At 30.2% G+C, this 16,719-nt stretch overlaps 2 protein-coding genes across 2 annotated transcripts in view; both read right to left on the reverse strand.

The window, feature by feature from the left end:
• Window positions 1-16,719, reverse strand: part of LOC121114791 (3',5'-cyclic-AMP phosphodiesterase, isoforms N/G) — a 308,647-nt gene that overhangs the window by 134,478 nt on the left and 157,450 nt on the right. The gene's annotated exons all lie outside the window — the stretch shown is intronic.
• Window positions 8,658-16,719, reverse strand: part of LOC139904975 (uncharacterized) — a 28,100-nt gene continuing 20,038 nt past the window's right edge. Inside the window, exon 2 of the mRNA XM_071887234.1 lies at window positions 8,658-8,753. Within this exon, the coding sequence (XP_071743335.1) occupies window positions 8,747-8,753 (7 nt within the window). The 3' untranslated portion in view covers window positions 8,658-8,746. The remainder of the gene's footprint in view (window positions 8,754-16,719) is intronic.

Below are 16,719 nucleotides of genomic sequence, written 5' to 3' on the forward strand. Positions count from 1 at the left end.
CCAGTCCTAACTTTGCTAAATATATAGTCTTTAACAATGTCTTCATTATCATTGTTATTTTACTTGATTACTTAGAAAAAATAAAAGTTCTATAAATAGAGGCCATCTCAAAAGAACTTTGCAAAAAGGAGATTTAATTTTTCTTTTGCCAACATACAAGTAAATACCATGTATACATATTGATGTATTCATACTGTCAATTTACTAGGATTTATAAAAAATCATTTCTTGATAAGGCAGTGGCTTCGTGTATAACCTGTATATTATTTCTATATAAATAATGAAGAAACAGACACATATAACGAAAAATATTTCTATTAAGTTGTACCTTTCCGGGTCGTGCAAAAGTTATAATGCTAAAATGAACGAGTTAGACAATGATGTATAATTTTGTAATACATTTAATACCCAAAACAATTTTAAATATACTATCCAACATTGTATTAAATACTTTATGCGTCTGTCTGATTTCCGTTCGTCCCGCTTATATAAACCAATGATAAAAACTCCAAGACAAATATAGACTTCAGACAAAAATTAAAGTTGTTCAGAATTCTATGTTAAGAATGTAATACTATGTTTCATTCTGATCAGACCAGATTCATGGGCTCCGGAGGGCAAGTTTGTTTTTTCACTTATAGTTGATTGTTTTTTAATAAAACAAGATCGATCCCCTGTGTTTTAATTTTTTTAAGGTTATGGGTTATCGGTTCGACAATGCACGAAAAAAATTAAAAATCCATAAAACGAATTATTGTGTTTAGGTGCATTTTTTTCTTCCTTTCGCAGAATTTACAGAATTAATTTGTTTATATTTAATTATAAGGGTGGATTCATAGAGATTACATAGTTAGTCATGGAGCCAACTCTATTTGAGCAGAACTGAATATGTGGTCTTCCTTTCGCCACTTCATGACTGACGAAAGAACGCTAGTGGCAATGTAATCTATGCAAATGTTTTTGTAGTTATTTATAAATCCATAAGCATGGCGTGCACAGCTGTAGCCAATCCCCGTAATTAAGGAATTTTCGTTTCTGACTAGAAAATTCAATTATTGATTTTTTTTTTAAATTTATATTTGGAATTTAATTTAATCTTTTGGAAATAGGTGTGGTTTTTGGAAATTTTTCTCAAAAATATATTTATATTTGAATCTTTTTGAAAAAAATACATTTTTTTGTGAACAGAAAATGGATTTTGAATTTTTTTTTAAATAATCATTTGCGAACAACTGTGGACTTATTAAAAAAACAAATTCCGAATAATTTAATTTTTTACAACCAGCTGTAGATTTTCGAATTTTTTATCCAAAAATATGTAATATTCTTTTAATAGCTGTAGATTTTTGAATTTTTTTTCGAAAAAATGTAATATTTGCTTAATTTTTCCATTTTGTTTTCTTTCAAAAAAACTTAATCTTTGGATTATTTTCCAAAAAATAATCTAAAAATCAAGGCCCCCTCCAATATATATTCCAGCGGACACCCCTGATAATATTTTGACCGATGATTTCCCCTACAAATGAAGCTACACAAAATATTTTAAACGACTATGATTATTTTCTTAATGGAAGATGGAATATAAAAGGAGTTTATCGATTCCATCAGACGCATACTTCCTTATAGACAAAATACGATAACTCAAAGAAACGTTTATCTATGTATTATGTATGGAGGTACTATCTATCTTCAAAAATAGTCGTCGTACCTATATAAAAACTACTTCTTGACACAGTTCAATTTATCATCCATTAAATTCCATTATGGTCCAAAGAAAAACATAGGAACTCACATAAGTTCTATAATTGGCTCTTATCATTAAGAAGATATATATATTTTAAATATGAGGTATATACGTACATTAAATAGTTTTTTATCAAAAGCTGAGAATTTGAGATGATGAATTTTCATACCCTTCTTCGGTCCAGAAAAACAAGGATTATAATATTTAAGACATTATCATTGCAGGTTATATTAGTCTTCCATCTTGCAGATATTGATGTATTTTTTTAAATTGTCGATTCCTTTTTTTTAAGGAATCACGTTAATAGTACTTCAACAAGAGTTAATTCGAATTAAAATCAAAGATAAGGGAAAAAGAAGATTGAAACATGGTAAGACCGTATCCAAACATCATTTTGACACTGAACTTACAGAATACATGATCAACCAAAAGCGATACGAGCCGGATGACAAAGATGATGATAGTTGTTAATGTTTTGATAGCCTATTAGGAAGAATATACAAATTGCAAATTTTTACAGCCTGAAAGGGAAAAACGCATCGAAAGCGAACAAGAAAATTTTGGTTGTAAGTATACAGGGCTGATACTCTTTCGGTTCTTGGTGCAAAACAGTGGTTCGAGCGATTTCGTTCTGGTGTAGTGAAAGTGAATTATACGCCTTCACTGGCAAGTCTGTCGTCGAAAATATCAATAAAATAATCATATGAAATACCGAGATAGACCGTCATTTTCGCAGTCGTACCATGGCACAAGAACTAAACATTGATCCTAACACCGTTTTGATCCAAAAACAATTGGTGAATATGAGAGGAATCGTATTTCATCGAGACAACACGAGGCCGCACGCATCTTAGATGACGCGCCAGAAGTTCCGGAAGATCAGATGGGAATTTTTTATGCATCTACCTGGCACAAAGCTATTATCCCCTGTTCCTCTCTATGGCCAACACTATTGAAGGTACAAATTTGGTCTCAATAGAGGTCTGTGAAAATAGGTTGTCCACGTTTCTTCCTAGTAGGGACAAGGGCTTCTACAAAAAATTATTGTGTAGTTGGATTCTCGTTTGCAACAAGTTATTATTAACGGGCATACTTAGCTTAAATCGGATGATTGGAACACTGCCTATAAAACATTAAAATAATGCAAAAAAATACAAAATTACTTTTTCACCAACCTCAAAAAAGTGAAAATATAATAAGTACGTTTTATATTGCATTATAATAAAAACATGGATATTTCTTGCAAGATATGTGCAATACACTTTATACATATCTCACATATCTTATTTGACTAAATAAAGCATCGACATTTTTAAGAAAAATTCCAAATACCACCAGGCCTAAGGACAAGTCCTAAGACTGGACTGGACTGAATAAATAATGTCCGACACAACACTGAACACTAACATCAACAACTACTGCCTAACTTTCCTTCCAATATTTCGAAGAATTTTGTACAATATACCCTTAGAATAAAAGTACTGGAATACATACTCATTTAAAAAGGACCTATAACAAGTTTAAGATGAAAACTGTACTTACAACTCCCGTACGTCATAGAAAATGAAGCCCTTGCTCTTAACGACATTTTTGACTTATATTTATCGTTGAAAATGTATCGAAGAATACAGATATCTATATTGGTACGGAACGGTAGGAAATTATTAGTATCATTACAACATAAGATCAAAGATTCTACAACATTATTTCATACCAAAAATTTAGTTAATATCATTAAAAAGTATGTATAATTAAATACATCAATGACCCAAGCAGTCTGGAAAGTTATTTATGCGAATATACCGGACTCTTCACAATACTTTAATAATTACTAAATGGTCTTGAAATGAAAAATCGTATTCTTGCAAAATCCGGACTTGGTGTGGTATCCCTCTATTTAAAAATATACCACTCATTCCAGACAAGAAAAAGAGTCTACCCACCCACCCACTCCTGGACGATGATGATCAAATGAAGCAAGTACATTGGTATGCTGTTTTAAATATTCATTTTTTAAGACTCTAATTAAATGCTTGCATTTAATTGTTTGGGTTACATTGTAGACCTCTAACTCCATCTTTTATGTATTACGTAAATACCTAAATATACATATATGCATTAAGTCATCAAAATTAAATTGGGATGAGGAAGCCCAAATATGCTGGACCCCATAATTGTATATTATATTATCCAATATGAAAATCTCTGTACTACATTAGTTTAGAATAAATGGTGAGTTAAGACAAAGCCATCTTGAACAAAAATCAATCAAATTCCCATTTTATTTTTTCATATCAAATATATATATGTATGTACATGCACCTGAAATATTTAAATTTCACTTATTTTGGCCAATTATAGGCTTTCGTATTTAAACTCTTGGGATGTGTTGGGATAACCAAGAATTTTAATTATAGTTTAAAACCTCCATTTGATTTGGCCCCATTCAAATTGAATAATATATCGATTTATATTTATTTATTTTAGGGGCATCCACAGGGGATGGACTCTATAGCCTACACCTCCCCTCAACACACACCCTGCAAATTAAGGAATTTTAGCTTTTTCTCCAGGAAATTTAGTATTTGAATTTTTTTTTCAAAAATTCAATGGTTGAAATTTAATTTTTGAAACTTTTTGTGAACAACTGTGGAATTTTGAGATTTTTTGGGAATAGATATAGTTTTTTACATTTTTTTTCTGAATAGCTGTTGATTTTTGAAATTTTTTTCCAAAAAATTAAATATTCGAAATTTAATTTTGAAATGTTTGTGCACAGCTGCCCCCCCCCCTAAAAAAATAATATATATATATATATAATCCTGAGGACGCCCACCCTTGTATTTTATCGTGAAAATGAACTTTTCCTACTTAAAGTACAATTTGGGTACTTTCCGAATGTTTAATCAGAATAATCTGTGATTGAAATTGCAGATAATTATTTGTCAAAGAATACAAATGTACTCTACAATTGAATTCTACATCTTCGGAATAAAAATGCTTAATACATTAGTTATATATTATGTGTATACAATTAAGTTTGCGGAGTATGAACGGAAGATTAGAAAGTTAACAAAACCTCTTCAAAAGCAATTTACATGTAGATTTACTTAAAAAAAGAAACCCTTCGTTTCTTCTACGTTGTACCACAGGACACCTACTGTATTCTATAAGAGTATATTTAATAAGTGTTACAAAGTATACTAATTATATATTATTATAACAATTTAAAAATTGTTATAATATAATTGATTTATTCGAATACATACATAGACTGAATTGCCTTTAGCCAGACTGATTAATTTAAGAGCCCTGTTCAATTCTATAATTAATAATAACTTCTATCTTGATTCAACCAGGTAGGTATGCGCATGCATGTAAATAACTAATTATGCATATGTCTATATGCATACTCATATTATGTACACAAATCTATAGTTTGCTATGGATCTTTTAATGAAATTTTCTAAAAGTGTTTGCTTATTATACTGTATCCAAGGTTAATATAAATACAAGACCATCATTTAATCGAACTCGCTAGAATTTTCAATTTGATGTATCGTACCCAATGATACTGGGCAAAATATCCAGATTTTTACAAAACACGCAACCAATCATATTCTATGACGCCATTATTAAAAAGTGTGGTGGAAGTCAAACATCCACCGTACAAACGTTATGGTATAACCTTTTATTTCTATTAACCTTGACTGTATATACATATATGCTAAATTCTTCAATATGAGTTAAATAGGAGATATCCACACCATGAATGATCGTGAATTGGTAAATAGATGCGGATTTTTAAATTTTTTCCCAAAAATTTAATATCTGAATTAAATTTTGAAGTTCTTTTCGGAAAAATTTAATATTTGAATTTTTTTTTCAAAAAATTTAATTTTATTGTCAATAGCTGTGGAATCTTTTTTGGATCTATTTTAATTTAATTTTATTGTCAATAGCTGTGGAATCTTTTTTGGATCTATTTTTAATTTAATTTTTTTGTTAATACCTGTGAATTTGAATGTTTTTATTTTAAATTTAAGTTTTCATGAATAGCAGTTGATTTTGAAATGTTTTTTTAATAGTTGTGGATATTGAAAAAAAAAAAAAAATTCAAAACTTTGAATGATGGGCGTATCTGATGTAAATTAGAAACCAAAACAAAGGCTCACAAATATTAATTTATTTGTTATCAATTAATATCTGAGATGAATAAGAATAGTTTTCAAAATTTATATAATATGAATTTAAACATATTAATTTGAGTCATTGAGATATACATTTGCATTCATTCTTTAGTTTTCAACAATATAAATACAATACAATTTGAATCTATTGAACACTCCACCCAACTGATTTATTTATCTATTGTTATACGTATGAATGAATGGTCCATTGGAGCAACCCTATTTCTCCCTTTTTTTCCCGAAGATATGGACTTTATATTATGTAAAGATATATCAGTCCCATAACTTTTGATGTCCCGTTGTAAATTTTGAGGGCTCCTCTGAATTGGACTTAAAAGCCTTGTCATAGAGCAATCTTTTCCAAATAATGATATAATACGTAGATATTAGACTTTGATATCATCCCTCAATCTTCATCAATTTGTATATGAATAATATATACTTAAATAATAATCTCTAAGTGAAGAATAATTAGTAAGTATTTCCGTAAATGAAAGATATACTAAACTAATTCCGTTAATAAACTGCGGTACTTAAGGGTAATGTCAGTAAAAATATTGCCTTGTAGAGAGGATTATAAAATTTGGGATTGTATGAAGGACTGATACCAAGAATGGGACGTTGTAATGAGACCGACAGATACAGTTCTAATTTATTCAAATGTTCTTACATCCCTCAAAGTTCATATGAGTACAGAGTATATTTTAATTTATGCTCAGACAACAAACAAACAATCAATGCACACTTACGAATTCCTTTTCAAAGTATGATAATACAAACTATTCGAGCTTGAAATGGAAGTATTTGAGGTACGAAGTAGGGAGTTTTCAGTGGCCGCAGCTGCTGCACAAATAATCTGCCTTTGATAAAGGGATATCCCACTCACAGTGGAAGATGATGTTGGACTCATTCCCAAAGTAGTATTAGCATGATGATACCCTGTCATTTGAGGAAGCCCAGCATCTGAGGAATAGCAGCGGCCAATGTTGAGACGACTTCCGACAACAATACTCTTCGGAGCCGTACTTCCACTGCTGATGGATGATGATTTCTTTTTGGATACTTTGGGATCTAGGGGCATGATTGATAAACCAGGCTGTATGTATCCGATTTACACGAAAACAGCGAGTAATCCTACTAAGAACAACACTGTAGTCACTTAACCAACCACGCACACACTTAGCCACCTGTTCCTAATATGAAGGGCTTCGTTAACTGACTGATACAAACCAGAGACTTGTTGATGAATGATGATGATATTCTGTATCCACTATGTGAAGATACACTCACACACGCTCCTCATCCCTCTCTCACCAGCAATAGGCAATACCAAAGCCCATCATCATCCTCGTACGAAGTATATACAAACCAGTTTGACTAATAATAATACTTTATATTATATATCTATATCTTTTTTTTTTAAACAGAGATTTTAGTGCGCCCTTTTTTTTGTTTTTGTGAAAAATAAAAAAAACCAAGAAATGTAATAAAATACTTAATTATCATTTGTAATTCAACTCTAAAAAAAAAGAAAAAAAAAGATTCGGGTGTTTTTTTTTTTTTTTTTTTTCTTGGTTGATGGACTCCTTATCGAAGATCAAACAAATCATCATCATTCAAAACGATCCAGCCCTGAACGAACAAAGTACTGTGTTTTTTTATTAGGAGGGAAGGAAGGATGAAAATAATAAATTTACAAAACAGGGTCAAGGGCGTTTCTACATGTTATTTATATGTTATTTTTTAGAGATGTGAAAATGCGTGCATTTTAAGCGTGCAAGGATATATTTGTACAATTTTCTTGTAGCAAATTGTACAATGATGACATCAGTTATGTTAATTCAAATGAGAGTAAAATAAACAAATATGTCATAACAAACATACATGCGTATTAAACATAAATTTGGATATTTTAATTTTATTTTTTTTGAGGATTTCATCAATAATAAAGTCGATAATGATTTGTAAAAAATATAATTGACTACAAAAACTAGGAAAACAACATTAATAAAAACTATTTTATTTAATAATAGTAGTCACATTTTTAATTAATTTATTATTTTTAATACACCAAACAATTTTGATATTTTTCTTTCATAGAGTAGTAGAATCTTTTTTATTAAAGTTTTTCGGTTATAAAATTACCCACAATACTCCCTCTTTTCTGTAAGAAAATGTATCACTAATACAAACAGCATTTTCTTAGCAATTAAGTTTACTTTGTCAAGGAAACTATGATCAAATATGTATACTTTTTAGATATGAGGTGAAATAAGTTTACCACCTCCATATTTTGCTTAGGAGTGACTGTAATAAATAAAGTTTTATAGCTTTCCAAATTTATTATTAATTTTTGGAGGATATCGTTTTTCCAAATGTATTCATAGAAATTACTTACAAATAAAACTAATATGTTTACATAAACTAACATTTCTGGTGTTGTAGAGAGCAGCGGCGTCACTCGCCCCTAAAAGCCAAATTAAAAATATATAGATGCATATATATATATACAGTGTCCTACTTATATAAGTCAATTATATGAGGGTGTTGTTAATTTTTGGGCTAAGTCTTAATGATGAAAACTAGCAATGTCCCTGGTAGACTCCCTAGGCCACTCTATTACATATTTTAAGGAATTTAGCGAAAGAAGTTTCTTAGTATTTGAATCATGCCTAATTGACTATAACCTTGTCAATGCCTTCATCCATTTCATTTACTCCTTGAGATTCGACGGGAACTTATTTGAACATAAATTCTCTGTTTTTTCATAAGGCAGATGACCTCTTTTACATCCCAAGGTAAGACAACGATCTTATATTCTGAAACAAATTATAATCTAATGTTTAATCAAGGAAGTAAGTATATCAAGTTATAAAAAAAGAAAAAAGGAATGTTATATTTTTCTGCATGAAATACATTAATCGTCAACACATTATCTTCTTCTTTTTTATAACAAAATTGGAGTTGTGAAAAGGGTTGAAATCCTCATGACCATACATTAAAAAGTATATGATATTAACCTGCAAAATATTAGTGTTCTGATTAATTATTTGGCGCTATTTAAATTTTTTTAAGAGTATTAGGATCACAATAGTTTTTGTGGTGATCTCTGTCAGCAAATAAGTTTCTTTTTGATTTACAGTCAAGAGGATTTAGACATTTTCACAACCCTAAAAATAATTTACATACTACTTCGAATTATGTATGAATGTATTAGATAACATATTATTTTAAATAAATGTTTCATTCTTCAAATATATTAAGCTTTGGATTTTAATTTTTGTGAGAATGTCAGACCGTTGTCTTGCCCCACGATGTAAAACCGGCCATCCGAGTCGAGAAAAAATGGAGAATATATCATGTTTAGATCAGTTAAATACTAAGAGACGTCTAATGCTGAATCCCTTAATAATTGTAATAGAAATTACCTCTCTGCACAATCAAAAATGTTCTATATACCAGTTTTATTGTTAACAATTTATCACAAGAAATTTGAAAAAACGACACACACCGAAAATTAATTATAAATTTGCGAAGCAATCAATCTTTATTTGCTACTGTCACTACTCTGCAAATGGAGGTGGACAACTTTATAAATAGTATCAAAGAAAAATGCACATTTGTTCTCATAGTTTCCTAGAAAAGCAATCTTTATATCCTGGAAAATGCTTTCTGTATTCGTGATAAATTTTGTTATATAAAAGAGGGATCATGTTGGGTAAATTAATAAATAATAAGCTAAAAAACTTTGGTAAGAAAAATTATACTACTGACCAAAGAAAAATATTGAAATTAAATGTTGAAATATTTCTTCGTAGTTTATGAAAAAACAAATGTAATTATTTTCTATTAATGTTGCTTTCCAAGTTAATTTTAGTCATTTATATTGATTTTCTGTTACAAATCATTATCAATCTTATTATTGATTTAATTCCACAAAAAGTTTTCAAAATATCCAACTTTCGAAAAAATTTCTATGATTTATTTAGTGCACGCAGCCATGTTTATTATTAAGAATAATGTATTTGTTTCATTTTGATATTTCATTCTTTGTTATTGTATTCCATGAGCCATGGTAACGACACACGCTGTTACATTTATTCTAGTATGACGCAACTTTCCCTCCGAAAAAAACAAAACAGAAAAAAAGTCCCAAAATAATTTTGAAGTAGTTAGTCAATTCCTCTTCCCAAATGTAGAACTATTTTTATCCAATAATATTTGTTACAATATAATTGTTCACTGTACCTTAACATGAGCTAATTATAAATTCAACCAATCAACGTTCAGAACACTTATTAAAGGAAAAGAAGTAGAAACATCGAGAGCTTAAAACAAAAAAATAATGTAAATATTTTGCTAGCTAGGTAACGTCGTGTGTTACTTCAAAGGAGAGTCGACGTCTTTGAACCCCTTCCCAATTAATGATTGCAATAGTAACAATAATGAAGAAGAATTAAAATCAGCATATATGTACGTGAATTTGCGAAACGAGTAGTTGATACCTATACAAAAAAGAAGCGCCTACAATCTTTTCCATTTCTACGATTTGATACACCCTCTCTCCCTCCCAAAAATAGATAAATAAAAGAGTTAAAAACAAAAACATTACTGTCTAAGTTATTTATGTATATTGGTGATGTATTGTACATATATTGATTAATTATAAAAAATTGTGTACGCGAATATTTCTAAATAATATGCAAGTAACTCCCATGATATATATTCGATACATCTTTGGTCCGATTATTTCAATACGATTAGGGTCAGTAAGACTTTTGTAGATGGAAGACAGAGGACACATAGTTACTTTAATTGTACTTTGCAACCTTTCCTCACAAAAAAAAAAAACAACCTCAAAATCAGTGGGTCAGTTAGTAAATTCGTTCTAACTAAAGAATTATTGCTAAATAACTTATAAAATTTTTAGCAGATTAACTAGAGCTAATTCGAATTCAACAAATCAACGCTCAGAACACTGATTAAGGGGAAAGAAAGATAAAAATTGATGGCTGACGATAAAACACAGTGTAAGTGTTATTGAGGTAACGTCGGGAGGGTATTGTTCTGTAGACTTACCATACTCAAGTCTGGATTTGGACTTGAGTCCTTTTTTCCTGGATTCGGATTTGTGTCAGACTCATCACCACGTATATACAGATTTGAATTAGGGTTGCTCAGAGCATAATCACTTAGAATTGGAAAAATGTTGGCTCGAATACAGCTCTGTTGTATTGCCTACTATTTATCTCAACTTTTGATGCTGTTTTAGATTTAATCTGCAGTAGCGAATATGAGTATTTCTTTCAAATAAGGATACGAGTATTTCTTACACATAAGATACTACGCATATTTCTTTTAGATAAAGATAGGATTTTTTATTAAATTTTGTATAATCCAAGGATAAAAATGTAAATATTCGATACATCACTAAAGTATCCATATCATGAATGTATTTGATTCTAAATTTAACTTTGAACCACAAAAAGATGAAGATCTAAATAAAGCAAATCATTTTGAGAAAGAACAAAACAACAAACTCTAAACATTAGATGAGTACATATTACTTATTATTTAGGATTGAACTATCCCGTCGTTATATTTATTGTATTTCAAAGCCATTCCCTCAACAAAAAAAACAAAACAGAAAAAAGCCCTAAATAAGTAGGTACTAATTATCAATTTTTTCCAAAGTATGAAGTTATTATTTAATAATAATTGGGGATTATAGCCAGAATATTTTTTTCCAGTATATGTGTACTAGAATAGTGGTACCAACTTACCAGGGGCGACCCAAGGGAGTAGGCCATAGCCCCCACCTAAAAAGTATAACACTGAGGAGGCCCCTGTGTACTGATACATTTAAAAAGGCACTGTACTAAAATTATTATTGTAAGCGGTACTTGTAGTGGTATTATGTCATCAAATTTCTTGGTTAGCCCTTCCAATCATCCCAAACAATAAATCTGCGGCCACTCCTTCAAGAGCATGTGAATTGCCCTTAACGACATTTTTGTTCCATATTTCTTTCCGAAAAAGTATCGAAATACCAATACTAATATTGGCAGGTAAACCAATAAAAATATTGATACCGTGACAACACTAGTTCACAGCTTACCAATAGCTAATGCAATTTTAACCAATCAATGTTCAGAACACTAATAGAGGGGGGGGGGGTAAGAAGCAGAAAAATCTACAGTTTAGAAAAAAATAGATAGTAAACTTTTTATGTTGTTGAGGTAACACCATGTTAGGGAAGAGTTGGAAAAGTGGAGTAAATTGAAAATAAAAACTCCTTCGTGATTAATTTGTTGCAATTGCACGCAAGTCATTAAAGTGTATCTTTTCTTTTTAAAGGGGGAATAAGATACTTACAAATGGTTGAGTACGCTACATTGTACATAATAAATATATATGTTTGTATGTACTTCCTACAAGTGTGCGATTGCATGAAGTTAAATTTATGACTTTGTTTTAAATAGCATGCCATGCAAACTTGCTACTTCCTTTCGTGAAGAAATTAAAAGAGCACTAACTGGGTATACATACACCTTAACTCAACATTATATGAACTACAACCATGTACAATAGAAGTTGGATAATTCAAACTTGAGATTTTGTTCGAGATATGGAAAAATCAATAACCTATTAATAACATTTCATTTATTTATTTCCTAATACTTTATATAATTATTAATAATATAAATTTCCCAATTTATATTATTAAAATCGGTTAGACTACATTTTGAACGATTCAATTAGAGAGAGTGTGTGGTTAATTGACACAGGGATTAAGTGGGTGTTTTTCAAACTATAGCAAGTTTCTACGAGCTGTGCTCTAGCACTTTCCTGAAATATTCTAACATTATCAACATCTTTTCTTGTGTAGTGAGTACAAAGACCCACTTTTGAGCTGTGACTCATCTTTTGAACTGACAACCTTGGAGTAATTTTTCCATTTTCATTCATTTTCTTATGAAATTCAAGTAGTATTTTAAATAATTTGTACTTTTTATTTTATGTAATTATAGTTATTTGTGGTTCATTGAAGAGATAAATCAAGATTTTCTTTGAAGTATTATATGAGATATTACTAACAAAGGTGGGGAGGGAAGTTGGCTCAATGGCTCAATGGCTCAAGTAGCTGTGGGGTAACAAAAAAGACAAACAAATATATATAGAAAGCTCTTTCTATCTACGGGATTTTTTTTTTTTTTTTTGCATGCAATCCAAGGTTACTATATACTTGAGAATATATTATTATTTTGATTTGCTAAAATAGATATCGGAGAAATAAATATGAAAATTAAAAGCTACTATTGACGATTGATTCGATTAATAATAAAAATTGAGATAAGTGAAGGTAATTTACTTCAATGTTGGAATGCCCCGGGTTCTTAAGTTTGAGTTATCTCAATTCTATAGTATGTCTTTTTTCAATTTCCAATCAAAAAACAAGATAATAAAGTGTCACGATTGACCATTTTGTTGTTTAATTACTACCTTGTCAATTAAGGGACTAATTAAATAACAAGATGGTCAATCGAACCTTTATAATTTCTTAAAGATAATTATAATTATATATTTCACTTAATTATTTCAAGCCACAGGTTTATTGAGAAAATGTAAGATGTTTTTTTTGGTATTGGAAATCTAATGATTGAATACACTACATTATAAGAATGATCCTTTCTGATCTGGCAATATTCATTATGACATATTTATTAGTTATTACATCTTCCATTTTTTAGCATGAACATTATTATCCTCTTATGAATAAATTCCCCATATTGTCTTGCTAGATACTTTTACTTGATCCTCTGTTTTTCAAACTATAATTATAATGTATACAGTCATTTTTTCCGTACTCGGAATACTGCCCTGGAGAAAATTGCCTGTATTTTGTTCAAACTTCATGATGAATAATAACACATTATAAATTGGCTTAACATTGAAAAATATCTAAACATATTTATTTGTTCCATCCCCCGAGGGAGTACCTTCTAGTGTGAGTAGTATCATGGCGAAACGATTTCCTTGCAATTTTTTAAGTTCAATCCAATCTTCTAATAAATGGATCGAGAAGATTGTTAAGAAGGGGGATAAATAGCTTAGGGCCTCTTAAAATATGGTTGAATACCCTGCATCCTCGAATTGGCTCGGGGGTAGTTTGGTATTACTAAAAACCACCACCAATAAATCACCACAGGGTATTAAACCATATCTTAAGAGGTCCTAAACTACGTTTTCAACTCACTAAAAGAGTAGTTCCAATGTTCATAGTTTGGGCTCCTTTACTTTAAACAAAAAAAAAAGTGTTGTTTTTTTTCATCTTGAAATTTAGTTCTTCAAGTTCTATTTTTTTCACTAGAGTGCCTTCTTGAGAAGAGATTATGAACATTATGAGTTCATATCTGCATTGTAAGGCTATCACAGATATTTACTTGTCATAACTGTAGTACGAAAAAAATAAAAATATTTTATGGGTTCCCAATAGTTTGCAAGAAAAATGACGGCAGTAACATTGTCAGCTAAATGTTGACGAATCAAAATCTACTAAAAACATGTAATCTGTAAATAAATATTTTGAACACACGAAAAAAAAAAAAAAAATGGAAATATTGATGAGATTGTAGTAAAGAGATCACTGACAAAAATGAGTCTCCTCTTCTTGTCACACTTTGACTTTTGAACTTTTTCTAAAATCCTCGTCATCCTTTCCGGCGATTGCAGGGATAATAAATTGTACTTTTGGAGTTTTTGCTTATTTTCTTACATCTTCACCCCAATTTTTAATTTTATACAACATCTAATCTCACACTTCCAAAAAAAAACTTATTTATACTTTCTCTAGATTAAATTTTGATAACTTTTAATATAGTCATGACTTATCTTCGACTCTGTGTGCTAGATCAGTGGTTTTCTAACTGTGGTATATGCGGTTTTAAAATGATCCAAAATAGTGTTCTATACAAAATGCAATTAAATTAAGAAAAGATCATTCAAAATTTTATATGACATTTTAAAAGCTTTATTGGTAGGAGAAACCGGGAAACGTTGCAACACGGGATGTTTGCAACAGAATATCGAGCATAAAAAATTATATCCACAAAATTTAGATTACAATTCTATAATATAAGACAGTTTATTTAACTAAAACCCTTATAGAGCTCATTTTTGACGCTTATGACAAAAAAATGAATGATAATTGACCAACTTAAATTGAATAAAGGCTTCACATCTATAACTACTTTGATTTGTGGGCTTAATTGGCAGTCAAATAATAAAACAAATAATTGGCAGACATAAAACGATTATCTAAGAATTAAGTATACTCTGAACCTGAAGCCCATATATAACCTCCAGATCAAAATGACCAATAACAAAATATTTGTATACAAACACTGCACAATAATTCCATAACCTTTCCAAATGTACAAATTTTGTGCCCATGTACTTGATCCTAGATGAAGAAAAGTCAAAGAAATTCTTGAAGAAAAAAGGATAACCAGTTCTTTGGTCAATGCAAAAACTGAAATTGATCAAATTGACACAAGGATTAAACTAGATTCCTTTAATTGTTGCATTTGACGGATTGGATTGTGTTACAATTTTGTGGAAAAACTATTGACTGGTATACCCTTTAAATAAATTCAAACAAAAGCAACCAAAGATTGTGTTAAACTTTGGTGGATTCAAGTCAAGCCATCTTTGATCAATTGAGCCAAAAGCCAACTGGTCTCCCCTACATGAAAATTTTGATACTTTTATCTAGTGGCATTCACTAAAAAAAGTTTGAAAATCATTGTGGTAGAGTAATCAATTTGATACATTTGGCTGAAGAGTGAGCTTTGATCAACAACCATAAAGTCACAATCAAATATACAAAAAAACAAAAATATCTAAAAGGTTGTTTATGTCTTTTTTATTATTATTTTTTAGTAAACCAACTAATAATAATAACACACTTTAAATAACATTTGAAGAACAGACAGACAAAATATTGTTGCAAAAATATGATAGAAACTTTGTCGTATTAAAGAACTTCATACAAATAAATACCCATGTTTTTGTTCTCATCAAAAATAGTTCATTCAAACTAAAGACACTCTTCTTTAATTCAAACAAAACAAATTTATTTTTCTCCAGATCTTGAATAACAAATCCCACTTGAATATTACAATACTATCAAAGAATTACCTAGGGTTGCTTGGGCCAAGGAAGGAGCTGAAAATCACATTGGCAATGGTCAATATTATTCCTTCTTAATATTTAGACATTGGACGTCTTCTGCACGGGCGAAAAATTATAGACTTGAGTCTGTTATTGCAGTAGGCACGGACCATCTCCATGAAAATGCTGCTCCATTCCCTAATTAAGGAGTCTCTCAGTGGATCCCAATTTTGATGGGGCTTCTAGCAGACCCTGTCCTTCAAAGTGAGTTAGATTACTAAAATCAATCAGATTCAAATCCGGACTGGGTAGAAGCCAAAATTAACACCTCTAAAAGCTAGTGAGATGAGAGTCACAATGTCATCTGTCTCATATTGGACATCTGAGGGGGAGCACCCTCTTCTTCAAAGGTATTATTTGCCTCTTCCTTGGAGTAAGAATTATTCCATGGCAGGATACCCTTCCCGACTTTAGTTAATACATCAAAAAGATTTTACGAGGGGAATGATATTATTATTTTTTATCAACCCCAATCATTTTGTTAGTTGAATTTGGTCTTAACAGAAAAAACTTGATCCTCAATAAAAACAATGTTGGAAAGATTGCTGAACT

The sequence above is a fragment of the Lepeophtheirus salmonis genome, chromosome 3 (assembly GCF_016086655.4).
Source record: "Lepeophtheirus salmonis chromosome 3, UVic_Lsal_1.4, whole genome shotgun sequence".
NCBI lineage: Eukaryota > Metazoa > Arthropoda > Copepoda > Siphonostomatoida > Caligidae > Lepeophtheirus > Lepeophtheirus salmonis.